Below are 27,172 nucleotides of genomic sequence, written 5' to 3'. Positions count from 1 at the left end.
TGCTAGTTGTGCTGCTTATATGGCCATAGAGATCAAGCTGGAGAAAAACAACTTTAACAGAGACAGTGGACTCCAGCTCAGTCAGGCATGGACACCGGCCTTAGACCAACTCAGGCCCTCTTACAATCAAGGTCATGAAGATCACGGACCGAGGACGGCAACCGATTCCAACCGGCGGAACAGGGCTCGCCGCCCGCTAAACTTCACGCAGCAATCCCGGGAGGGGCGGAGCTTACGAGCGATGACAATTCCCGGCCCCGGATTGGCCGATCCGCCAACCAATCCCGTTTCACCTGAGACAGCCACATCTATATAACCTTTCGACTTTCTGTTCGGACATCACTTCCCTGAAGATGGCTGCAGAGATAGCAGTCGAAAGCTTGGAGCATTCCAAAATCTTAACTCGGCTGATATCCCGCGAAAACATATTAGCGAACCAACGCCGAGAAAGCCTCAAATCATACATACATCACCTCTACGGGGAGGAAGTATACCATGTCCTTCAGAGATTGGAACAAGGACACAAGAAGAGGGCAAGTCTACTATGTACACTTGCCTTCCTACGTAGATGTCGAGACAAGAAAGTCGTCCCTAAATTTGCTGTCGTTAAACATGAAATTCGAACAGTGAAGGCCCAGAGAGGAGGCCATAGAGATCAAGCTGGAGAAAAACAACTTTAACAGAGACAGTGGACTCCAGCTCAGTCAGGCATGGACACCGGCCTTAGACCAACTCAGGCCCTCTTACAATCAAGGTCATGAAGATCACGGACCGAGGACGGCAACCGATTCCAACCGGCGGAACAGGGCTCGCCGCCCGCTAAACTTCACGCAGCAATCCCGGGAGGGGCGGAGCTTACGAGCGATGACAATTCCCGGCCCCGGATTGGCCGATCCGCCAACCAATCCCGTTTCACCTGAGACAGCCACATCTATATAACCTTTCGACTTTCTGTTCGGACATCACTTCCCTGAAGATGGCTGCAGAGATAGCAGTCGAAAGCTTGGAGCATTCCAAAATATTAACTCGGCTGATATCCCGCGAAAACATATTAGCGAGTACAGGGGTAATTTGGCAATAGGATTAAAAAGTAAATTTTTGCAAATAAAACAGTGGTACAAGGTTTATAAGACTTAATTTACTGGGACAAGAAGTCACTAAACATCATAAAAAAAAAAAAGAATTGAATGGATTTTTCCGACCACTCTTATTAATTATATTGAAGGGTTGTCTTCTAATTTCTTTTGCCGATAGCCCAAACCCAAGTTCTTGCATTTTGATTACATATGTCACCAGTTTTTGCTCTTCCTCAACGGTTAGAGCTAGGGGTCGACCTTTCTTGGGAATGACAACGTCATCGGGTCCTGAGGATGCATACAAAAACCTCTTTAAGTTGTTAAAGGGCACATTGTACTTCTTAGAAGCCCTAAAAGTCGACCATCTAACTTTCAAAACACTCCCAACCGCAGCCCGCAAATCATCTTTGGAATATTTTTCCTCATTCCTCGTTCCCCTGGCATATCTGCAACACACCACACACAGTGCTGCATTGAAGACTGTAAAAATCCCTCATACGTCCCTACTCTTAAATTTTACCATCGAGTACACATTCTTGTTCAAAGAGAGCAGCAATATATCACTATAAAGGAAAATGGCTAATTCACACCACCCTGTAGAAGACATTTTTTGCTAAGAAGAACATAAAACGAGCTAAGGCCTGATGAGTTATTAACAGAAAATGTTAATTATATAAATGGCTTACCTTATAATATGGAATCTCATCTTTTGATATGTAATGCACAAAAAAACGTAGGTAATGAACAGGGAACGGATTTATATGGACTAAAAATATATGAAATATGTAAATATATATGTAGTTATTTTTACCAAAATATGGAATTAAATATGGATTTTTACCAAAATATGGAATTAAATATGGACTTAAAATTATAAAAAAATGACTATGTACGTTAAATATTGGTACATTTTAATCAAACTAAACAAAAAATATAATGGACGTACCTTATCTTCCAATGTAGTTTCAACAAAACACAATTTTTATTGTCTGTTACCATAACAATAGGTTACAAACATTTCTTTCAAGTGCTGAAAAGTGAATCTTCTTCTATTGTCTCTGAGGATAGATTTATACTGACTAAAAGAGCGTTCGACGTCACAAGAAGTAACTGGTACATAATTCAATTTCACAATGTCTGCTGGGGATAAGTCCAAGTTAATCTTCACTGTTGATTCACCACTCATCACAGCAACAACCTTTTGTAGTTCTTCATATCCAGGGTTTTTTGAAAGTACAGTGTCCACCTTAGCTCTTACTGCATCTGCAACTTTACCTCTACCACGATTCAGTTGTTCCACAGTACTATTTATAATTTCAAAACTTTCAGATAGTGAAAGGTGCCTATTTTGGAGACTTTTGAGCGTTTTTATGATGCATGAAAATGTATGCTGAATGTGAGCTAAGTCATTCTTCACACTTATGTCACAGGTAACTGTTTTCGCAGTATCAATTGAGACTGCATCTTCAGAGTCCAATGCAAGGAGAACATTGTTAATAGAGTCTATATGTTCGGCATAATATTCAACTGCTTCTAGCCATGTACCCCATCTAGTTAAAATTGGCTTTGGTGGCAATGGAATTTCAGGGTACATTTCTTTCAACACGTTAACTCTACTGGGAGCTTTGAGAAATACTTTTTTCACTGATGAAATCAACAAATCTACTTTAGGGAAATTGTCTCTGACCACTTCTGCCACACGATGAAATGCATGCGCCACACAAGTAAAATGAGTCAATTTAGGATATACAACAGATAATGCTTGTCCAGCTTTGACCATATAAGGGGCAGCATCGCTAATAAAGAATAACACATTATCGTACATAATACCCTTTGGCCACAGGATACCCATAGCTTCGTTGAACAGTTTAACTATAGTTTTGTTATTGCACTTTTCTAGAACATCACAATGTAAAAGAATTCGTTCAGAATATTGTTCACTTAACAAACCGATAACTACATTACCAACAAGTCTACCTTCTTTGTCGGGAGTCTCATCAATGGAAACCCAAATTGAACTATCTTTAATTTCATCTCTTATCTTCTGTATTGTCTCATCGTAGATGGATGGAGCATACGTCTTCCTAAGTGTTGACTCATCCGGGATTGTATGTTGAGTATATTTTTCAAGGAATTCCCTGAAGACCTTATTCTTTAGTTTGTAGAGAGGAATATCAGCAGAGATGAGAGAACGGCACAGGTCGATGTTAAACTCAGATCTTACATTCGATGTTGTTGGTTGTGTTAAAAACAATTGTCTCTGCTTGGAATTTAGTTGTTTGTTGGCCTGATGTTTACTAGTTGTAATGTGTTGTTGCACCAGGAACTTTTGTGTAGATGATACTGCACACTGACACAAATTACAAAATAATATTTTATTGTCAGTTGATAAACCATCTTCTTTAAATTCTGAAATGTAACTTGTTAGTTTTGATTTTAAATTGACTGAATGACGTACTTTTGGCATATTTACCGTCTTTATAGTATGATTTACAAAACTGAACCTATGTGTACTCTGACTGGCATTTAACTGTTGAGCTGCACAACTGAAGTCTGTTAAAAATTTTAAATTAAATTAATACAGTTTTGTAACTTACTTTCCCATTGTTGATAGGACTGCTAATTTTCAAATAACTCTGATGTTAAAGGGATTACTGAACATGTGTTTAAATCTCTATTGTTGAAATGTATTTTTAAAAGTTAATGGAATTTTGTTTTGTTTTATTGTTAAACCTAATATAATATGGACTGTTTTATATGAAATATGGAAAATATATGGAAATTAACGAAAATATGTACTAAACTCTAAAATATGGAAAAATATGGAAAATAAAAGTAGGATTTTTCAACCCTACACATTGTGAAACATAAAGATAATGCAAAATATAAATTATATTAGCTTTATAAGTAAATATGTATTTACATATAAATCCTTTCCCTGGTAATGAACAACAATTTCTTTCCGTCTTTGTATGCACACGTCCACACAACCACCACGTCAACAAGAAGTATTCAACACTTCTTTCTATTAGTAACAATATGTGCCACTATAATGCGTGGATTCGAATGAAACGAAAACTAAAAGTACACTCAGATGTTGCACTCTATGAAGGTGTCATTGAACTTCTTAAAACTGTGGAAGAAATTTGGCATTAAACGAAATACAAGAATTTTGCCAATTTTCCAATATTGCCAAATATGCCGAGCTTCCCCTACATGCCAGTAAATCTACTGACATGAGTCTGTCTCATTTAAACACACTTAAATGGGTCGGGATCGAACCCGCAACCTCGAGCATAGAAGGCCAGCGCTATACTGACTACGCTACCGAGGCCGACTTTTTAAATAGGTGTATTGTTTAACTAAATAACAAAAGATTAACGTAACCAAGTATAAATGAGAGGTTATCTCTGGGAAAATAACTTACAATTACAAGATGTACTGGGAGTGTCCCCCTCTTTCTATAGTCCCGTCGCTCTAATTTCCGGCAGCCAATCACGTTGCAGATCGGCTACATTTAAACGTGTGCGTCTTGTAATTTGCTGATGAAGACGTCATGAATTTCCTAAGGCTCAATAAATACTTAATATAATCGCCCGCCATTTTGGCTCTTTCGTTGGCGTTCGCAGAAAGCACACGAGGACGTTATTTGCCGCTCAATTATTTGCTGAATTACAGTGCGTTAGATTTATTATCATAGGAGCTACGACATGATAATGTTTAACGGTGCGGCAAATAGATCCCTCGTCTAGTAGCTAGGCAACGAAAGAACAAAAATGGCGAACGATACTACCTATCTAGACTTCATAGAGCCTTCAGTTCCTAAGACGTAAGCAAAGAGGAGGAGTCACGCCGGGAATAACAGCGTCGCGACTATAAAGACACATTCTTTCCCGTTTTATCATGTTGTCAGATATACGTCTCGATATGTCTACATCGTGATTGTTTATTTCGATTGTGATGTTTGTCCGGAGATCCTGGTTGACTCGTGGTCTGTTTCTGTAGACTGTTTCCTTGAGATAGCCCCACACAAAGAAATTCTCTGATGTCAATCTGGTGATCTAGGAGGCCAAAATCTTTAGAGATAACACAGTCCTCGAAGAAGTTGCTTATATTATGTGCTGTGGATTAATTAGAGGTATGGGATGTGGCACCAATGAGACTTCTAGGGTGCTATTCATAGACATTTCGCTAGCCCGGACTACGAGCGTGCTAAACAGGATTCATATCATATCGCTAACACTGGTTTATGAATACGAAAAACGTTAGTTCGCTGATCGTCCACCGAAAGCCCGCGCTAAGAATGTCTATGAATACGGCCCTTATAGACTAATTCAACAGTCATAGAAGCAATGATCTTCAGTGACACGCGCTTTTATGTGTAACGGTATAATAAATACAAGTGCAGTGCGGAAATATATTGACGTGTGTGGACACTTACTATTTGACTCCACTTTTCAACATCCAAACACACCCCTTCAACAGGCAGCGATATCAATATGACGCCAGTATATAGTAGGCTCTGATGATGGTGTACAGTATACACCGAAACAGCTGTAAGCCACACGTGCTTATATAATTATCACTAGTAAGTTTGCCATTTTATCAATCATTTGTATTTAAGTGTTAAAAGTAGTGTACGCAAGATTCAAGATGGATCCTTTTTAATATACAGAATTAAACACAAGTTAAAATTTGTTAGAAATTGGATGGCAGTGAAAAAATTAAGTTCAAAGATTTTATAAGAATATTTATGAGTATGCTCTACTAGAACACAGTATAATAATAATAATAATAATAATAATAATATAGTCCACACCTGTGGGGTAACTGTCAGCGCGTCTAGCCGCGAAACCAGGCGGCCCGGGTTCGAATCCCGGTTGGGGCAAGTTACCTGGTTGAGTTTTTTTCCGGGGTTTTCCCCTCAATCCAATATGAGCAATTGCTGGGTAACTTTCGGTGCTGGACCCCGGACTCATTTCACCGTCATTATCACCTTCATTTCATTCAGACGCTAAATAAACTAGATGTTGATACAGCGTCGTAAAATAACCCAATAAAATAAAAATAATAATAATAATATTAATAATAATAATAATAATAATAATAATACACAAAATTTAAAATACCGATAATGTAAATTGTAAATAATTTTAATAATAACCCGCCCCCTTGACGAAATTCTGCGTACGCCACTGACATATACATAATGAATTAAAGACCTTAAATTGAACACGAGAAATCAGAGTAAACAGACAGATCGAATGCCGAAGGCCGCTTTTTTGGTGTCGAGGGACGTGAAGGTCAAACTCATATTTTGTAAACATTTCATTATGTTTTGTACACTGTTAAAGTAAGAGAAGAAGTTGATGAAGTAGAAAGCATAAGACGAATAAGGTTGTGATGAAGAAATTTAAAAAGGAAAAGCATTTGCAAATGGAAATGAAGAAAATTATAGACCCTATAAATGATAAGCAGAAGAAGAAAACGAAGAACGATAAGTTGTTAGTACAAATAACAATACCTCATATGGTACATGATTTCTCATTGGCTTTAATTTTGTTGGTTTGTGTCCAAAACAGGCTCGAAATAAGGTAATTGCAACCGGCATCATCATAAAGTTTAACGACTCCAATCGTGGACTATAAAGAAAATTTGTTAAGAATTTTCGCCTAAACTCGTAGTAAAGGGATAGATGTATATCGTGATACGTGGGAAATGTTATTGTACAGAAGAAGACACTTCAATGTTAACGACGCTGGAAACAGCTGCTTCTGTCGAAATGTCGAAGGTCTTTTCCCACAAGAATCGCAATTTACCTTTTATTCTGTACACTAAACCAAACTTAACACACAATTTAATTATGTCTGCATTTCTATAAGCGTGAGAAATATGATTTTCAACCATAACATATTTTAAGGAAAGTATCTGAAACTTTCAGGAACTCAAACACATATGAATCGAAAAAATGTCAGCATCAAGAAATTTATCATTTATGCGAAGTATTAACACAGTCTAGTATATACAGCAGAGGTCTGCATCGGACATTTTCGCTCGAGCGCCAAGTAGTTCATAGTACAATCCGATAGGTAGCGCACATGCATGATGGGTAAAATTGTCACGAGCGATAAATCCTCGAACGGTATAAGCCCAGCGTTAGACATTAGTTCTTGTTACAGTGAATAACTGTGTAGTAACATCATAGATGTTTATCATTTCAAAACTTTGCAGTGTTTAACTAACCTCTCCATAGTACAACTACAAAACTTGCTTTAAAATGTAATATAAATGTTGTAGGTAAATGTTGTTTTTTTTTCCCCCCCACACAGGAGTGATTTTGTTTTTGCCACATCTGATAGATGTTACTGGATGTAAATGTAAATATTATAAACGGAGAACACAATCACGATAATGTAAGAACTGTATCAAGTTTTCTAGTAATAATAATAATAATAATAATAATAATAATAATAATAATAATTAGTGTATCAATCTTTGCGTCTGTAACAGTTGTGCAGCATGATTATTCGTTTTATTATATTTTCTGTGACGTTATCTCTGTACTAATATTGTTATTAATCTACTGCTATATCAATAATATTTTGTAAAACGTTTCTACATTGTCGCAGTATACTACTAGGTTCAAAAAGTTCCCGGAATTTTACTACCATTTTTCGTATTAATATATAACAAGGGATATTATACATTTGTTTTGTTGGTAACATTCATGATGTCATTTCCTTAAAGTTTGCTGATAATGGCAATTATTGGTTTTGAGTTGTAGGCAATTGTTTATCATAGTGTTTTGTTTGTTCGTCGCATTTTGTAATTATGTCCACAGAGCAAAGTACAAACATCAAGTTCTGTGTTTTGCTGGGGACATGATCAGTATGGCTGATGAAGATGGTGATTTCTTAAACAAAATGAAACTGGTGCTACTTGTACGACCCAGTCCCTAAACGACAGTCATCTGAGTGGAAATCGAAAACATCTCCTCGGAAGCAAAAATTTCCTAGGGACACTTCCAAAGGCAAAGTTATTTTAAATGTTATGTTTTATTTAACGACGCTCGCAACTGCAGAGGTTATATCAGCATCGCCGGATGTGCCGGAATTTTGTCCCGCAGGAGTTCTTTCACATGCCAGTAAATCTACTGACATGAGCCTGTTGCATTTAAGCACACTTAAAGCAAAGTTATGTTGGAAGTTTTCTTCGACTCTCAGGGTCTCATTCACCATGAGTTCATTCCAGAAGGTCGTACTGTAACGAAAGAATTGTACGTAGAAACCCTCCGTCGCCTCTGGGACGCAGTGAGAAGGAAACGTCCAGAAAAGTGGGTAGAAAACAACTGGTTCCTTATGCATGACAATGCACCTGCTCATCGCGCAATTATTGTAAAGAATTTTCTTGCCAGGCACAACATAACTGCTTTGGATCACCCATCATACTCTCCTGATCTCTCACCACCTGATTACTTTCTGTTTCCCCGTCTGAAAAGTCATCTGAAAGGACGGAGATTCAATGCTGAAGAGGTTATCGCAAACGCGACGAGAGCACTAAGACGGGTTTCACAAAATGGCTTCCAGGCCTGCTTCCAGGAACTCTACACGCGTTGGCAAAAGTGTGTTGTTGCGGAAGGCAACTATTTTGAAGGGAATGCTGTAGAATAGTGTTTAAGGTACGTTGTTTCTATGATGCTAGCAAATTCCGGGAACTTTTTGAACCTAGTATGTATAAGCGGAACACTATGTATGGACCTATCATATCATATATGTGGTAAATCAAATATTGAATAATTATTAATTAGCAATAATAACTGTATATCGAAGTTTTTCATACTATTTTATTTATAACTTCATGTTCCTGTTTTGGTACGTTCCATTGACTGTTCCATTAAACGTTTGTCATAAACGCAGAAAATAAAGCCTTATTTTTACCGTGTGAGCAAAACATATGTGTATCTTATCTGCCGCCTTCCATGCAAGATAAGACATGTCGATGAGATGACCTTGTACTGTGCTTCTATTTATTACGAGCATATCACGACCGATCGTATCTCACTCGAGGGTGCGACACTCGACCGACTTCAAACGAGCGATTTAACTCCAATGCAGCACTCTGATATACAGTCACGAAGCTCAATACGTAGTAAATATGCATCCATAGATAGTTGCTAACCACAAGGATCGCTAATATCGCCTCATTACAGACAATGCGAAATAGTCCCGGCACAGTCTATTGTTCCTAGCACACTCACAACTCAAGGTTCGCGACTGTATATACTAGACTGTGCTATTAGTCTGGATATGATCTGACAAAGCAACGTTTTAAAAGTACAGTCCTTTGAAAGCAAATATTCGTAGGCTAAGATACATAAATAGGAAATAATATAACAGCTTTGATTCATTGGCACATTTTATTTATAAGATTACATTCAGTTTATCTGGCACAGTTTTCTGAAAAAAAGTACAGATATCTTTGTTTTATTGTGGCACAATTTTTTAGAGAGTACAGTCAGCTTTGTTCTTTTTCTAGCACATTTTATTGACAAGAGTACATTCGGCTTTGTTTTTCTTTCCAGCACATAATACTGATAAAAGTATAATCAACTTTGTTTTCGCGAGCCAGTTCAAAAGAGAAACAATAAAAATTTAAAGTTTTAATAAACTTCCATTTTAAAGCTTGAAGTTTGCTGTAAAAAATCCAAGGATAATTGGAATTACTCCAAAATCTGTTAACAATATTTTATATATACTATAATACCTCTGATTAAGGTTCTGGCTGATATGTACATCTATTATCAGGCAGTACATCTCACTTGACGATATGTGTCAGAGGAAGAACAATTGTTTGTATGCATCTGAAGTCTGATTAGTGGAATATGTGGCTAATCGGCAATGTATGCCTTGGAGGGGGAAAGGAACTGGCCACCCTACCCCATTATCTCCTGGCCTAGTTGTCTCATGAGTGATTCCTATTGGTGTTACTTACGAGGTTCAAACTGTCTTCGGACAGCTGACTAAACAACATATATTATAATTTTCAAATTAGAGGTTGGTAATTGGATCTTTAAATTGCAGCTTTCGCAAAACTTCAAATTTGGAGTTTTCCTTTTGATCTGGCCCGTGGTTTTATTCTGGCACTTTTGTAAGAAAATACAATCAACTTTATTTTTTGAAATTTGTGTTGACAAGACAGATATTTGTTTTCTGGCACATTTATTGACAAGAGTATAGTCAGCTGTATTCTTTGGCACATTTTACTGAAATTAGTACAGTAAAATTTGTTTTATTCTGGCACTTTTTAAAAACAGTACTGTTGTCTTTGTTATTTTTTTTAAGCTTGTAACAAAAACACCGTCAGCATTTTGCTTTCTGGCACATTTTGACAAGAGTACATTCGGCTTTATATTTTCTGGCATACTTTTTTTATAGTCAGTTTTGTATTTTTTGGAAATCCTATTAAGAGGTTCGGAATGATTCATCCATGTAACATTAAAGCGTCCCCATTTTCTCAGCTTCTATCAAACAGAATAATGCAAGTTTTGCCACGTGTAAATTACTCATTATTCTCAATTTTAACGCAGGGGTTACTTGTGATTTATAAACTGATATAATTTGCAGTATATTTTGAAAATTATTACATCACAAAATTTCAATAATATTAGAGAAAGGTTGTGTTAAAATTTAGAAAAAAAAATAGATGTTAGAAAATAGGCTATAATAATAAAAATTTGCAAGTTTCTTTACATACTGAAAAAAAATGTGTCATGAAGTGAAACAAATTTAATATGACAGGGATAGAGTATTCGAAAGGCTCTTAATAACAATAAAATAAATTATGTTTTTGTGATTTACTACTTCGTTAGAATATTTTGATATTGTCTCAAAATGTGGCACTTTCAAAGGCATCAAATGTAGGAGTACAATCACTGTTGTCTTATTGCCATTCTTAAGTCTCAGAATGTTTGTTTCACAACACTTCTGTACTAATTAATTCGGCTAGAGTATGCAGATGCCAAATTCATTTTGTTATTAAGTCTTTATGTGTAATCTATCACGAATCTTTTGCGGTAGTAACTCCGTTCACGCGATTTTCACTATGAATAAAGCTGAAGAATTTTAAATACTATTAATACTTGAGCATATTTGGAATCTTTTTAAAGTAATGGCACATGTTAGATGAAGTAATGTATTTAGCCGTAGCTGGGACGCGAACCCTTAACGCCGGAGGGTCGCCTTTTGCCTCCCTTTACTCCCAAATTCTCAACATTGCTTGTGGATCCTGCAGAACTATGAGCAGATGCCGAGGATGAAGCTGAGTTGTCAGATCCAAAACTTGAGCTTCCAGCTTGAGCTTCTGAAGAACTTGATGATCCTCCATGCGCAGCATCACCTCCAACTCCTTGAGCAATGGTTCCAGCTCCTGCGGTACTTCCGGAACCACTGCTGGCATATCCACCATCGGCACCATGCCCATGGACTCCTCCATCAACAGATCCTGCACTGCCACCAGCTCCATCAGTACTTCCAAGTCCAATACCACCATGTCCACCAACACCGTGGACACCTCCATCGACGGATCCAACTCCTCCTGGAATGGTACTGGCATAATGTCCTCCAGAACTACCAATTTCGTGGAATCCAGATCCAATGCCTGAACTTGAACCAGCTCCACCGGCACTTCCAGATCCAATACCACCATGTCCTCCAACACCGTGGACACCTCCGTCAACGGATCCAACGCCTGCTCCAGTAGCACTGCCATCATGTCCTCCAGAGCCACCAATTCCGTGGACTCCAGATCCAACGCCTGAACTTCCATCCGATGCACTGGTACTGCCAGATCCAAATCCAGAATGTCCAACATCGCCACCAGCTACGTGATGTCCTCCATCAACAGATCCAACTCCCGCATTGCCACTCTGTCCACCGAAACCACCAATACCTCCCACTGATCCATGTCCTGCATTTCCACCGATTCCATGTCCACTGGCTCCGCTAGCATCTGAACCAACTCCTTGAGCACCTGCATTTCCTAGTCCGCTGTTAACACCACTAGAGCTTCCAGATCCACTGCTGCTGCTACTGCTGCCAACACCACTGCTTCCATGTCCGAATTCTCCGCCAATTCCTTGAACACCTCCATTCACTGAACCGTGGCCGATACCGCCTGCTCCAGTGTTGCCGTATCCAGCTTCACCGCTTACACCGTGGGCTCCTGATCCACTAACGGAATTGCCTCCAGTTGCTGATCCGACTCCTAAATTTCCTCCGTTACCATTTCCGTCACTGCCAACTCCGCTACCATGTCCGAGAAATACAAGGCCGGTATTTCCGTGAGCTCCTGCTCCGCCATCAGTGTTAACTCCATGAGTTGCTGATCCGCCAACACCGCCAGCGCCATTGTCTCCAACTCCATACCCTCCTAATCCTCCAGCTCCGCTGCTCGCTGATCCATGAGCTCCTGCTCCACCAATTCCGCTGCCTCCTACTCCTTGAGCTCCTGTACCGCTAACTGCACTGTCTCCAACTCCATATCCACCTGATCCGCCAACTCCGCTGCTCGCCGATCCATGAGCTCCTGAGCCGCCAAGTGTACTACCGCCAATTCCTACTCCATGAGCTCCCGATCCTCCAATTCCACTGTTTCCTACTCCATAACCTCCAGATCCGCCAACTCCATGAGCTCCTATTCCGCCAACACCACCAATACTGCTGTCTCCAACTCCATGAGCTCCTGATCCGCCAATTCCGCTGGTTCCTACTCCATGAGTTACTGATCCGCCAATTCCGCTGCTTCCTGTTCCATGAGCTCCAGTTCCGCCAATACCACCAATGCTACTGTCTCCAACTCCATGAGCTGCTGATCCACCAATTCCGCTGCCTCCTACTCCATGACCTCCAGTTCCGCCAATACCACTGTCTCCAACTCCATATCCTCCTGATCCGCCAATTCCGCTGCTTCCTGTTCCATGAGCTCCAGTTCCGCTAACACCACCAATAATGCTGTCTCCAACTCCATGAGCTCCTGAACCTCCAATTCCGCTGGTTCCTACTCCATGACTTCCTGATCCGCCAATTCCGCTGTTTCCTGTTCCATGAGCTCCAGTTCCGCCAATGCCACCAATACCGCTGTCTCCAACTCCATTAGCTCCTGAACCTCCAATTCCGCTGGTTCCTACTCCATGACTTCCTGATCCGCCAATTCCGCTGTTTCCTGTTCCATGAGCTCCAGTTCCGCTAACACCACCAATACCGCTGTCTCGAACTCCTTGAGCTCCCGATCCTCCAATTCCACTGTTTCCTACTCCATAACCTTCAGATCCGCCAACTCCATGAGCTCCAGTTCCGGCAATACCACCAATACCGCTGTCTCCAACTCCTTGAGCTCCTGATCCGCCAATTCCGCTGGTTCCTACTCCGTGAGTTTCTGATCCTCCAATTCCGCTGCTTCCTACTCCATGAGCTCCACTTCCGGCAATACCACCAATGCCACTGTCTCCAACTCCATGAGTTGCTGATCCACCAATTCCGCTGCCTCCTACTCCATGACCTCCAGTTCCGCTAATACCACCGTCTCCAACTCCATATCCTCCTGATCCGCCAATTCCGCTGCTTCCTACTCCATGAGCTCCACTTCCACCAATAGCACCAATGCTACTGTCTCCAACTCCATGAGATCCTGATCCGCTCACACCGCCAGCTCCATTGATTCCGAATCCAGAACCACCGCTACCTCCGTGAGCTCCAGCGCCGTCGAATCCGTGGGCTCCGCCGACGGACCCCGCCCCATGGGCGCCGGATCCAGAGCTGCCTCCAATTCCACCGGCGTTACCTCCAACTCCAGCACCGTGAGTCGCGCCGCTGCCTGTGCAAAGAAATACAAAGGACCGTGTCATGATAACTAGAAACACTTCAAGTTCAATCATTTCGGTAACAATTTAGTTTTTATCACACACCATTGTTTTCTACTATTTTTGGAAATTCAAGTAGTAGTATTAGTAGTAGCAGTATTATATGTACAATAGTAGTAGTAGTAGTAGTAGTAGTAGTAGTAGTAGTACTAAATGTAGCAGTATATGTATCTTAGTATCAGTAATAGTTGTAGTAGTATCAGTAATAGTGGTATCAGTAGTAGTTGTAACAGACGTAGTGGTACTGGATGTAGCAGTATATGTATCTTAGTATCAGTAGTTGTAGTAGTATCAGTAGTAGTTGTAACAGACGTAGTGGTACTGGATGTAGCAGTATATGTATCTTAGTATCAGTAGTAGTTGTAGTAGTATCAGTAGTAGTGGTAACAGACGTAGTAGTATTAGTAGTACTTGATGTAGCAGTATATGTATCTTAGTATCAGTAGCAGTTGTAGTAGTATCAGTAATAGTGGTAACAGATGTAGTAGTATTTGTAGTAGTATCAGTAGTAGTTGTAACAGACGTAGTAGTATTAGTAGTATTTGATGTAGCAGTATATGTATCTTAGTATCAGTAGCAGTTGCAGTAGTATCAGTAATAGTGGTAACAGATGTAGTAGTATTTGTAGTAGTATCAGTAGTAGTTGTAGTATTATCAGTAGTAGTTGTAACAGACGTAGTAGTATTAGTAGTATTTAATGTAGCAGTATATGTATCTTAGTATCAGTAGCAGTTGTAGTATCAGTAATAGTGGTAGCAGATGTAGTAGTATTTGTAGTAGTATCAGTAGCAGTTGCAGTAGTATCAGTAGTAGTTATAATAGACGTAGTAGTATTAGTAGTACTTGATGTAGCAGTATATGTATTTTAGTATCAGTAGTAGTTGTAGTAGTATCAGTAGTTGTTGTAACAGACGTAGTAGTATTAGTAGTTGTTGTAACAGACGTAGTAGTATTAGTAGTACTTGATATAGCAGTATATGTATCTTAGTATCAGTAGTAGTTGTAGTAGTATCAGTAGTTGTTGTAACAGACGTAGTAGTATTAGTAGTACTTGATATAGCAGTATATGTATCTTAGTATCAGTAATAGTTGTTCGAAATGAAACCAAGTTCATTAGCATTCTTTACTTTTTTGTAACACTTACCTTTCTCTCTAAAACTAGGTATATTTCCACTAATCTAAAAATGTGTTTGCAGCTATGTACTTGTAGGAGTTTCATTGTCAAAACGAAATAAATGGTTTAATGAACTTGTAAAGTTTTATATGGTTAAGTACTCTTTGTCCCTTGTGGCAGCTCACGAATGGTGAGAAGATTTGTAAATTAAATTGATAACAGGTGTAGTAGTACTAGTAGTAGTTGTATCAGTAGTAGTAGAAGAGCCATTTTATTTAACACCTTCAGCTGCAGAATTCAGGCAATACAGCGTCCAAATGCAAGGCGGGCGCGCGCTAGAATGGCCAATGAAGCTTCTCTGAGTAATAATGTTCTTTCACGTGCTCTAAATCTACAGCGCAGTTTTACTCCTGTTCTACTGTAAAAAAAAGCCATTCTAAGGATTTGGTCTATCAGGCTAGCTAAAAATACTTTCAGACGACTGGCGAATACAATATTAAATAAATGAGTTCAGTATTTATGGGTAAATGTCTGTACATTAATGTTGGACTGACGGTATGTTGAAATTTCGAAATATAATCGCTGTAGAATTATTGTAGAAGCCCACCTCATAATATTTCTATCTTTTGTACACAATACGTTTAAGATCAATACAAGAAGATTACGTTGGAATTGAACGGGTTACATCAGCTGTTTGTCTATGCGGATGACTTGAATATGTTAGGAGAAAATCCACAAACGATTAGGGAAACACGGGAATTTTACTTGAAGCAAGTAAAGCGATCGGTTTGGAAGTAGATCCCGAAAAGACAAAGTATATGATTATGTCTCGTGACCAGAATATTGTACGAAATGGAAATACAAAAATTTGAGATTTATCCTTCGAAGAGGTGGAAAAATTCAAATATTTTGGAGCAACAGTAACAAATATAAATGACACTCGGGATGAATTTAAACGCAGAATAAATATGGGAAATGCGTGTTATTATTCGGTTGAGAAGCTTTTGTCATCTAGTCTGGTGTCAATAAATTTGAAAGTTAGAATTTATAAAACAGTTATATTACCGGTTGTTCTGTATGGTTGTGAAACTTGGACTCTCACTTTGAGAGAGGAACAGAGGCTAAGAGTATTTGAGAATAAGGTACTTAGCTAAATATTTGGGATTAAGAGGGATGAAGTTACAGGAGAATGGAGAAAGTTACACAACACAGAACTGCGCGCATTGTATTCTTCACCTGACATAATTAGTAACATTAAATGCATACGTTTGAGCACGTATGAGCGAATCCAGACATGCATATAGAGTGTTAGTTGGGAGGCCGGAGGAAAAAAGAACGTTGGGAATGCCGAGACGTAGATGGGAAGATAATATTAAAATGGATTTGAGGGAGGTGTAATATGATGATAGAGACTGGACTAATCTTGCACAGGATATGGACCGATGGCGGGCTTATGTGAGGGCTGCAATGAACCTTCGGGTTCCTTAAAAGCCAGTAAATAAGTAAGTAAGTAAGTAAGTAAGAAGAATATTACAAAAGATGGGAGAGTTTTCTCAAAGTGCTCCGCTACTCACCGGAGTTGCTGTAGCTGAAGGACCCGGACTCGCTGTGGGAACCGGACTGAGAGGCCGACCCGGAGTTGCTGAAGGAGCTGGAGTAGCTGCCTCCGTTGGAAGTGGACGAGAAGGACGAACTGGAGCTGGAGCTGGAACTGGAGCTCGCCTCTCCGTTGTGGCTGTACTTGAATTCTGTGAACAGCAGTTTCGAGTGTAACGTTGCAGAACGCAGTTTTGTGGGTGTAATGTTAGGTTATGTGAAGCGAGTTAAATCATTCGGTATGGATATCAGGCATTAACATCACAAAAGCTACAATCACCATCACTAATATCACTATTATTACTATCGCAAACACACAAACTTCATTAATGACGATATTACTGCAACCACTGCCATCATTTTTAAGTATATTTTGTATTACAACTGTCTTCATAAAGCTTAATTTCATATTCGCTGCACCATTACAATGATAAGCACTACCTTCACTTACATCATTACTGAAAACCCCAGATTAAAACAGAACCCACACCACCAGATTCTTATAATTAAGGAGCGGATTCCTATGTAATTATTTTTTTTTTTTGCGTGTGATAAAACACAATTAACGAAGTTAAAAATTTTGAATGTGATGTTCCAAGTTTAAAACCCGAATTTTATTTCAGATAAAAACACATATTTTCACAAAAAATTATGTAAATACAAATTTCCAGGAAATCTATTATAAACACATAAATCTTGGAGTTTTTTCCGGGGTTTTCCCTGAACCCAATACGAGAAAATGCTGGGTAACTTTCGGTGCTGGACCCCGGATTCATTTCACCGGCATTATCACTTTCATTTCACTCAGACGCTAAATAACCTGAGATGTAGATACAGCGTCGTAAAATCTATACTAATAATAAATCTGTAGTTAAAATTTTTCTGGTAATTTTCGATTTTCCAAAAATAATTGGTGTTAACATGTATAATTAACCATCCTGAAACCGAAAATCAAATCCCTTTTTTGACATTTTTGTTTGTATGTCTGTCTGTCTGTCTGTCAGGATGTTTGTTACCTTTTCACGTTTTTTTTAAATAATTTCCGACAAGTTTTATTCTCTGCAAAATTTTGATAGGACTGATATTTAATGAGATAAATGAGTTTTAAAATTTATATAACAACGCCATCTAAGGCGCTGTAATGAAATAAAAAACAAAATAAATGACTTCGTCTATAAGGGGCCTTGGACAACAACAAACGAAAGCTATTAAACATAGCCTACAGATAATGTTTCTGTGTTTGTACGAAGTAATGTCGATTAAAAGATATACAAGACTTTTAAAATAACAATATAATACATTTTCACTGCCGCCTCAGATTATAGCGTTGTCCCTGCAATAACTCCTATGTGCAAAATATAAAATTTTTGAGTATGAAGAAAAAACACATTTATTCATTCCATGGCAATGGTACATAGGAGATCATGAATTCTTACATTTTCGAAAGAAAGAAATATAATTACATATCACTATATATGCTGTATCACTATTTAAGTTATTTGAAGGGTTCAGAACCATAGTGGGTCAAACGCCATTCACTGAAGACGTAGAAAACAAGGGTTAAAATTAAGTTATTACCATAATTGAATGGAAACCTAAGTAGACACATTAAATCTAAATGATGTCAATGTTCATTAAACTATGGTTGCATGTAATAAAAATTAGAAACATGTTAAAGGAATTGTCATTGCACCAAATGAGTGTCTCTGGACCACAATGATCGCATTTTAATTATTTAAATACAATTTAAATTAAGTAACATATTAAACGATTTATTCTTCTATCAAACACGAATGTTCCCTGGATCAAACGTCCTATTTTAATTATGTAATTACTTTATATTTATTTCTAATGGGTGCAGCGGAGCGCACGGGTTCGGCTAGTAACCCAATAAAATAAAATAAAAAAATGAATGTCGGAAGCATAATTTCATGATATGGCACAGCCTACACTCGAAATCTATTCCATACACCAAGACCATGAAACCTCTGGACATCACATGAATGTACATTATAGCCTAAACGGAACGCGTCTGCATTGTCGCCCCTATCCTTGCGTTATTTAGTGAAATGTGACGTAATTCTAACGAGTGGATCAGGAAGGCCGTGAGTGCCCACGCGTCACCTAGCGACCAGCTCCTTCTGTGAAATCTATTCTAGACCATTGCTGTCATCTCGTCCTTCAAGGTGAAGTACCGCAGTCGTCTTTTGTTCGATTCCCGGGACCATTCCCACTGACTTTGAATTTGTTGAAGCCACCGGCGTAACTCGGTCGGCTAAGGCGCTTGCCTGCCGGTCTGGACTTGCCCTCGCGCGGGGATTCGATTCCCGCTTGGGATGATTACCTCCAACCGTAAGGCAAATGTCAGGTAATCTATGGTGAATCTCGGCCTTATTTTGCTATCACCAATCCCATGGAAGCTAAATAATCTTATAGTTGATACAGCGTCGTTAAATAACCAAGTAAAAAAATTGGTGAAATTTGTCGTTACACAAATGAGTCGATGAAATTCATCCGTTTGTCGTCGGTAGGAAAGAAGAAGGAAAGGTTTAAAGAGGGAAGTAAATGAAGAAGGGAGCAAACGAGGAATTAATAGAAGAATATTACAAGAATGGAAGAAAAAGGAAAGATAAAGGAGGGAACAAATTAAGGCTATGTTGTTGTTGTTTAGTCAACAGCCCGAAGACAGATCTGAAACTCGCAAATGATACCAACAAGGCACCACTTATGAGACAACTAGGCCAGGTTAAGGCTATGGATCTCTGAAATTTCTAACTTCTACATTTTTACACCAATTAACTAAAACTTTTACCACATATTTCTTACAATGTGGACAGGCAATATACAAATGTTCACTTTGATATTTCAATTAGTTTACTTATAATTAATTTTTGTTGTTTTAATACTGAATTATAAATGTCCCAATTTTCAAAGTTTGCATAATTTTTCTTTAAATTTATATTTAATTTATTCCTGATAGATGTAAGTAAAATATGACACATGCTTTTTATATTTTTCCAATTACTTTTTGAGAAAAAAATATTTACACTTTTAGTTGTTAATTTTTCAATTTTTTTAAACTTATCACATCCTCAACACGTGGTGATTTGAATACTTTTAATAGCAGAAGAAAACACACGTGTCAGTTTACTTCACATGCTTTTGTGGACTTCTGTGCGAAATTTAACTGAGATTGGAGAAAAACTGCATTCATTGGAGCATTTTGAATGTTGCGAAATGTTGAAAATTGTAAAATCGAGAAAACGAGTATCTAAAGTACAGCATGTACATGATATATACTATCGATATCCTTCCTTCCTATATAACACCGCGAAATATGAACTGAATGAAAATTAAAATTAGTTAGAATGAAGGACAAAGTCTGTCAGAACGACAGCTGGGTGTCAGTTTAAAGGGCTGCAGCTCCACGCATGCGCTGCTCCCTTTAAATTCGTCCTGAGGGGCTTTAAATTGTCATAGGGCCAAAATAAGCACAGATTTAGAAAAATTAAACATTGTGTATTTAGTTAAATTTGGTCGTAATCGTAACGGCACGGCTCAAAGCTACCGTGAAAATTCTCCAGTTTAGCGTTATTCACTTTGGATCCCGGAATGGGTGTTCATACTCGGGCGCGAGGAAAGATGTATTGTATGTCAAAAACACTTGATCTAGATTTAATTCATACTAATCGAGATCATTACAGCAAGGCAATCGTATGGACTGACACCTTGTTACCACACATTACAATTCCGATATGATGTAGTATATCCAATGAGAAACAAGCAAAGAGCTCACATTAGAAGATATGCTGTTCGGACAATACCAATTTCGCAACCTTTGTTTCGTACAAAATTTAGTTTTAGGACCCATGTTTACTACACTATTTTTTTTCTTGTTTTGATGAATACTACCATCTTTCAGAATATTGAAAGTTTCTAACACCCTGTATACGGTCTCAAAAATGAGTAGTACTTATATTAAGAAGAGCTTCTTACCTCCATTGCTGAATTCGGTAGGAACATGGTGATATCCCTTCACGCCTTTCACACCTGCGAACAAAAAATGTAATGATCAGTCTTCATTTTAACATCAAACTTTGAAAACAGGAGAAATAAGATAAAAATTCTGTACTAGTAAAAAAGAACAGCATCTTACATCCACACTATAAAATATATCAATATTAGTAGCGCTCTTATTTCGTATTAAAATGCTGAACAGTTTCTTCAAAATAGATTTTCTCCGGAATCTCATAAATCTAATCGTCTTTGAACAACATATGTAGTTGAGAAGAATGTTAAATTACGCTTTACTATTTACCAATTTTGCACCGATTATGGAGATTTATAAGTTTTATTAACTTTAATTTTGGTGAAGTTTAAGTACGTTCTTACAACAATAAACGTCAAGAATAATTTCCTCAAGGCTCCATCATGACAGCCTGACCTCAGCCATAATTAATGAATCAGAAATAATACCATGAAGCACCCGGAGATGTTGCAAGTAGATCCTTGTCTACGTACAAATTTAGTTAAACATGAGGAGTGGTTCTGTCAAAAAACCTTGACAACTGAAACCATAAATTATAGAGCGATATTTAAAAACCAATTATGCAAATTAAAGAAAAGGAAACAGGCATTTTTGAACTTAAAGAAGGACTAATTGCCTGCAGACTGGGCAGTGAAAACAGAACTACAACAAGCAACGAAAAACGTTCTGACATTCCATCAAGGCCAGTTTCACACTCCTCTAGGAAGAGAAGGTGACGTCATAGAAGGAAATTTGGTAAATGCGCGTCGTCATTATGTCTTATGTAATGTGTGTATGTATGTATGTATGTATGTATGTATGTATGTATGTATGTATGTATGTATGTATGTATGTATGTATGTATGTATGTATTTATGTATGTCTGCATTACAGCTATTTCTCCTTAGGCCCATTGATCGCATTTTGTTCATATTCAGTATCTACGAGTCAATTTATCAGGGAACAATGTACATGAAATATAATAATTTTAGTACTAGTCTGTCTGTGTACAGCGATTTCTACTAAACTATTGGACGGATTTTGTTGATATTCAGTATCTACGAGTCAATTTATCAGGGAATGATGTACATGAAATATAATAATTTTAGTACTAGTCTGTCTGTGTACAGCGATTTCTACTAAACTATTGGACGGATTTTGTTCATATTCAGTATCTACGAGTCAATTTATCAGGGAATGATGTACATGAAATATAATAATTTTAGTACTAGTCTGTCTATGTACAGCGATTTCTACTCAACTATTGGACGGATTTTGTTCATATTCAGTATCTACGAGTCAATTTATCAGGGAATGATGTACATGAAATATAATAATTTTAGTACTAGTCTGTCTATGTACAGCGATTTCTACTCAACTATTGGACGGATTTTGTTCATATTCAGTATCTACGAGTCAATTTATCAGGGAATGATGTACATGAAATATAATAATTTTAGTACTAGTCTGTCTGTGTACAGCGATATCTACTAAACTATTGGACGGATTTTGTTCATATTCAGTATCTACGAGTCAATTTATCAGGGAATGATGTACATGAAATATAATAATTTTAGTACTAGTCTGTCTATGTACAGCGATTTCTACTCAACTATTGGACGGATTTTGTTCATATTCAGTATCTACGAGTCAATTGATCAGGGAATGATGTACATGAAATATAATAATTTTAGTACTAGTCTGTCTGTGTACAGCGATTTCTACTAAACTATTGGACGGATTTTGTTCATATTCAGTATCTACGAGTCAATTTATCAGGGAATGATGTACATGAAATATGATAATTTTAGTGCTAGTCTGTCTGTGTACAGCGATTTCTACTAAACTATTGGACGGATTTTGTTCATATTCAGTATCTACGAGTCAGTTTGTCAGGGAATGATGTACATGAAATAAGTTATCGTCGCATACACCGCGGTCTGTTGGAATATTCCTTCATTGAAAAAGGTGACAGAGGTGAAGAGTATTTTCTTATCAGATGGTGGGAAAACTAGCCGAACATTGTATAATTGGGTTGAGCAGTGGAATACAGTTGACTCTTCACATTGCAACCTTCACCTTACGACTCAGTTAATGATTTTACAGGGATCGGATGAGTTTGCTGTTAACTTCGCATTTTATGACCGTCATCTTGGAGTAGTTGAATCTGTGTAATTTACACCAATGACTGGAAAGTCAAGGCTTGGATGTGGCAATATATTGCCCACTGTATTCTCTCCTAAAATTGTTAAATCACACTGTGTGAACTTCAAGCATTGCAAAGCGATTTTATCACCTTTAAATGCAAAATTGGTGTCAGCTTGCGTTATAAGATTTAAAGGAGTAAATAAATGGATAAATATATAATTATATACTGTATTGTACACTATAATATGCATGTACGTTTTCATATTTGCATATGATACGTATAATTTAATTAACTGTTTGAGCTAGGTCTTTGAAAATTTGGACAGGTCTCATGTCGCATATACTTACTGGTTTTTGAGGAACCCGGAGGTTCATTGCCGCCCTCACATAAGCCCGCCATTGGTCCCTATCCTGAGCAAGATTAATCCAATCTCTACCATATCCCACCTCCCTCAAATCCATTTTAATATTATCGTCCCATCTACGTCTCGGCCTTCCAACTAACACTCTATATGCATTTCTGGATTCGCCCATACGTGCCACATGGTCTGCCCATCTCAAACGTCTGGATTTAATATTCCTAATTATGTCAGGTGAAGAATACAATGCGTGCAGTTCTGCGTTGTGTAACTTTCTCCATTCTCCTGTAACTCCATCCCTCTTAGCCCCAAATTTTTCCTAAGCACCTTATTCTCAAACACCCTTAACCTATGTTCCTCTCTCAAAGTGAGAGTCCGATTTTCACAACCATAAAGAACAACCGGTAATATAACTGTTTTATAAATTCTAACTTCAGATTTTTTGACAGAAGACTAGATGACAAAAGCTTCTCAACCGAATAATAACAGGCATTTCCCATATTTATTCTGTGTTTAATTTCCTCCCGAATATAATTTGTATATGTTACTGTTGCTCCAAGATATTTTAACTTCTCCACCTCTTCAAAAGATAAATTTCCAATTTTTATATTTCCATTTTGTACAATATTCTCGTCACGAGATATATTCATATACTTTGTCTTTTCGGGATTTACTTCCAAACCTATCTCTTTACTTGCTTCCAGTAAAATTCCCGTATTTTCCCTAATCGTTTGTGAATTTTCTCCTAATATATTCACGTAATCCGCATAGACAAGCAGCTGATGTAACCCGTTCAATTCCAAACCCTCTCTGTTATCCTGGACTTTCCTAATGGTATATTGTAGAGCAAAGTTAAGTAAAGGTGATAGTGCATCTCCTTGCTTTAGCCCACAGTGAATTGGAAAAGCATGTGACAGAAACTGACCTATACGAACTCTGCTGTACGTTTCACTGAGACACATTTTAATTAATCGAACTAGTTTCTTGGGAATACCAAATTCAATAAGAATATCACACAAAACTTCTCTCTTAACCGAGTCATATGCCTTTTTGAAATCTATGAATAACTGATGCACTGTACCCTTATACTCCCATTTTTTCTCCAATATCTGTCGAATACAAAATATCTTATCAATAGTTGATCTATGATGCTTAAAACCACATTGATGATCCCCAATAATTTCATCTACATATGGAGTTAATCTTCTCAAAAGAATATTGGACAAAATTTTGTACGACGTCAACAAAAGTGATATTCCTAGAAAGTTACTACAGTTAATCTTGACCCTCTTCTTAAAGATAGGTACGATTATGGACTCCTTCCATAATAATAATAATAATAATAATAATAATAATAATAATAATAATAATAATAATAATAATAATAAATAAGGAAATTGAGCGATAATGTATAATGTCTGGACGAAAAGTTAATTTAGAAATTAAAGGAGTTCACAATTCACAGGTACTTAATAAAGTCGCACTTTCACAGATAAATTTTCTTAGGAATTAGAACACACCGAAATTACGATTCTTCGATGTAACATTGCGTTACATGTTATTACTACAAAAAAGCATAACGCCATTCACTGATAATGGGAGCAACCGTGTATGTGCTGAACGTTATATGAAGTTGACATCCCCAGCCACCTGTTGAATGGAGCGCGCGGACTCACCTTTGACGCTGGGGCGTGCGTGCACCAACACGACGCACGCAAAGAACACGACCGCGCACCGCTGCAAGTCCATGGCGAGAGACCTTGCTCCAGACTCGGTCGCCTGCCTTATATATCTGGCTGCCGATCACGGCCTTACAACTGTCAATGGACGGCGGCGAGGGGAAAGCACTCCATGACTGTACCTGGAATCGCGGCCGCTGGGATTTCTGAAATAACCGGGGTTGATGTTAGATCATCCGTCACCCCCGGACGAGATAATCGCTGCCAGGAAACTCGCTGGAAATCACGTAACGTCTGCCACTCCAGTCAGAGGTTCACGTACCGCGGGGATTATGCTACATGCAGCATCATCTAACAAGCTGGACATCACTGTAAATAAGATATACAGGGTGATTCAGAAGAAACATTAAATATTTTAGGGGGCTGTAGTATGGACTATTCTGAGTAAAAAAGTTGATATAAACATGTGTCCGATTTTCAATGGGTGTGGAGATACAGGTGTTTAAATGTTACGCTAACAAACCTCACATGTGGCAAGGAGGAAGGACAGATGACTTAACGATTACACTTATTTCTTATTTACACGGTATCAAAACATTTCAACAGTTGAAAATAGTAGCTAAGTGTTGTCATCCTATCGTTATTTTCAACACTAGTCATAATGCGAGCGATCAATTCGTCCCTTGTGTTTACTTTGCTTCTGTACACTTCGCCATTCATCCACATCCACAGACCGGGTAGATGATCGTGCACTTCTCCTAAGATATGTGAATGCGAAGCCAGCAGTCTACTGATGGACCTTGCTCTTCTATCGGCTGTCATGTCAAGGTTTTATATTTTTCTTCTTAAACTGCCTACTGAAGGATGCATTGAAAGGAATGGTGAACGGGAAAAGAGCTCAGGGCAGGAGAAGATATCAGATGATAGACCACATTAAGATATATGGATCATAAGCAATGATAAAGATAAAGGCAAAAAATAGGAACGATTGCAGAATGCTATGTTTGCTGTGAAAGACCTGCTCTTGGGCAGAAAATTATGGACGAGTGAATGAATGAATTATTGTTATTGCTGTTTTAATAATTATTAAATTTATCATAATCATCTACTTTATGGTTTAAGCCAGCGGTATCTAAATTGCCTTGTATTGAATTACAATTATTACTGGTAGAATTATCCGATGGGAATATTGCACTGCACTGTAATCCAGTACTTTAAAGTACATATTATTGCAATATGTTACATTGCATTAACATTTCACTGCATTACATTACATTGTATTGCTTTTCATTACGTTGCATGCCATTGTATTACATTGGATTACATTTTGTTGCATTCTATTGACGAAAAAGAGAAGGCCTGATGACATTAACAGCACCAGAATAAATAAATGTATTATTGTTATTGTTATTATTATTATTATTATTATTATTATTATTATTATTGTGTTAAATGGCATTACATTTTGTTCGTTCAATTATGCTACACTACATCATTACATTTTGTTGCATTTCATTATAATTCATTACAAATTGTAGCATTCCATCATACTTCATTACATTTTGTTGCATTCCATTACAATTCATTACAAATTGTAGCATTCCAGTATACTTCATTACATTTTGTTGCATTCCATTATAATTCATTACAAATTGTAGCATTCCATTATACTTCATTACATTTTGTTGCATTCCATTATAATTCATTACAAATTGTAGCATTCCATTATACTTCATTACATTTTGTTGCATTCCATTATAATTCATTACAAATTGTAGCATTCCATTATACTTCATTACATTTTGTTGCATTCCATTATAATTCATTACAAATTGTAGCATCCATCATACTTCATTACATTTTGTTGCATTCCATTATAATTCATTACAAATCGTAGCATTCCATCATACTTCATTACATTTTGTTCCATTCCATTATAATTCATTACAAATTGTAGCATTCCATCATACTTCATTACATTTTGTTGCATTCCATTATAATTCATTACAAATTGTAGCATTCCATCATACTTCATTACATTTTGTTGCATTCCATTATAATTCATTACAAATTGTTGCATTCCATTATAATTCATTACAAATTGTAGCATTCCATTATACTTCATTACATTTTGTTGCATTCCATTATAATTCATTAGAAATTGTAGCATTCCATCATACTTCATTACATTTTGTTGCATTCCATTATAATTCATTACATTTTGTTGCATTCCATTATACTTCATTAGATTTTGTTG

At 37.6% G+C, this 27,172-nt stretch overlaps 1 protein-coding gene across 5 annotated transcripts; it reads right to left on the bottom strand.

Annotated features, from left to right (window-relative positions):
* Positions 1–9,473: 9,473 nt before the first annotated feature.
* On the bottom strand, positions 9,474–25,059 carry LOC138705095 (spidroin-1-like). 5 transcript variants are annotated; one of them, XM_069834097.1, is made up of 6 exons: positions 24,913–25,058; positions 20,699–20,752; positions 16,681–16,854; positions 12,706–13,946; positions 12,621–12,660; positions 9,474–12,503 (listed from the first exon to the last, which is right to left on the bottom strand). In XM_069834097.1, the coding sequence occupies exons 1-6, from the start codon at positions 24,983–24,985 to the stop codon at positions 11,272–11,274; spliced, it is 2,814 nt and encodes a 937-aa protein (XP_069690198.1). In that variant the 5' UTR covers positions 24,986–25,058; the 3' UTR covers positions 9,474–11,271. The 5 variants fall into 5 exon arrangements, with proteins under 5 accessions (XP_069690198.1, XP_069689932.1, XP_069690121.1 ...); XM_069833831.1 differs by having other exon boundaries at positions 9,474–13,489; positions 13,529–13,946; positions 24,913–25,059; XM_069834020.1 differs by having other exon boundaries at positions 12,621–13,946.
* Between the last annotated feature and the right edge of the window lie 2,113 nt (positions 25,060–27,172).

The sequence above is a fragment of the Periplaneta americana genome, chromosome 1, assembly GCF_040183065.1.
Source record: "Periplaneta americana isolate PAMFEO1 chromosome 1, P.americana_PAMFEO1_priV1, whole genome shotgun sequence".
NCBI classification, from domain to species: Eukaryota; Metazoa; Arthropoda; class Insecta; order Blattodea; family Blattidae; genus Periplaneta; species Periplaneta americana.
Note: the sequence above shows the minus strand (reverse complement) of the source record. Positions and strands in the feature narration are given on the sequence as shown.

Excerpts from the sequence above, each read along its gene's own strand:
- LOC138705095 (XM_069833757.1), bottom strand. The coding sequence starts at position 24,985 with ATGGACTTGCAGCGGTGCGCGGTCGTGTTCTTTGCGTGCGTCGTGTTG. Across the intron at positions 20,753-24,912 it reads CGCACGCCCCAGCGTCAAAG|GTGTGAAAGGCGTGAAGGGA; the intron begins GTGAGTCCGCGC and ends TTTTGTTCGCAG. Across the intron at positions 16,855-20,698 it reads TACCGAATTCAGCAATGGAG|AATTCAAGTACAGCCACAAC; the intron begins GTAAGAAGCTCT and ends TGCTGTTCACAG.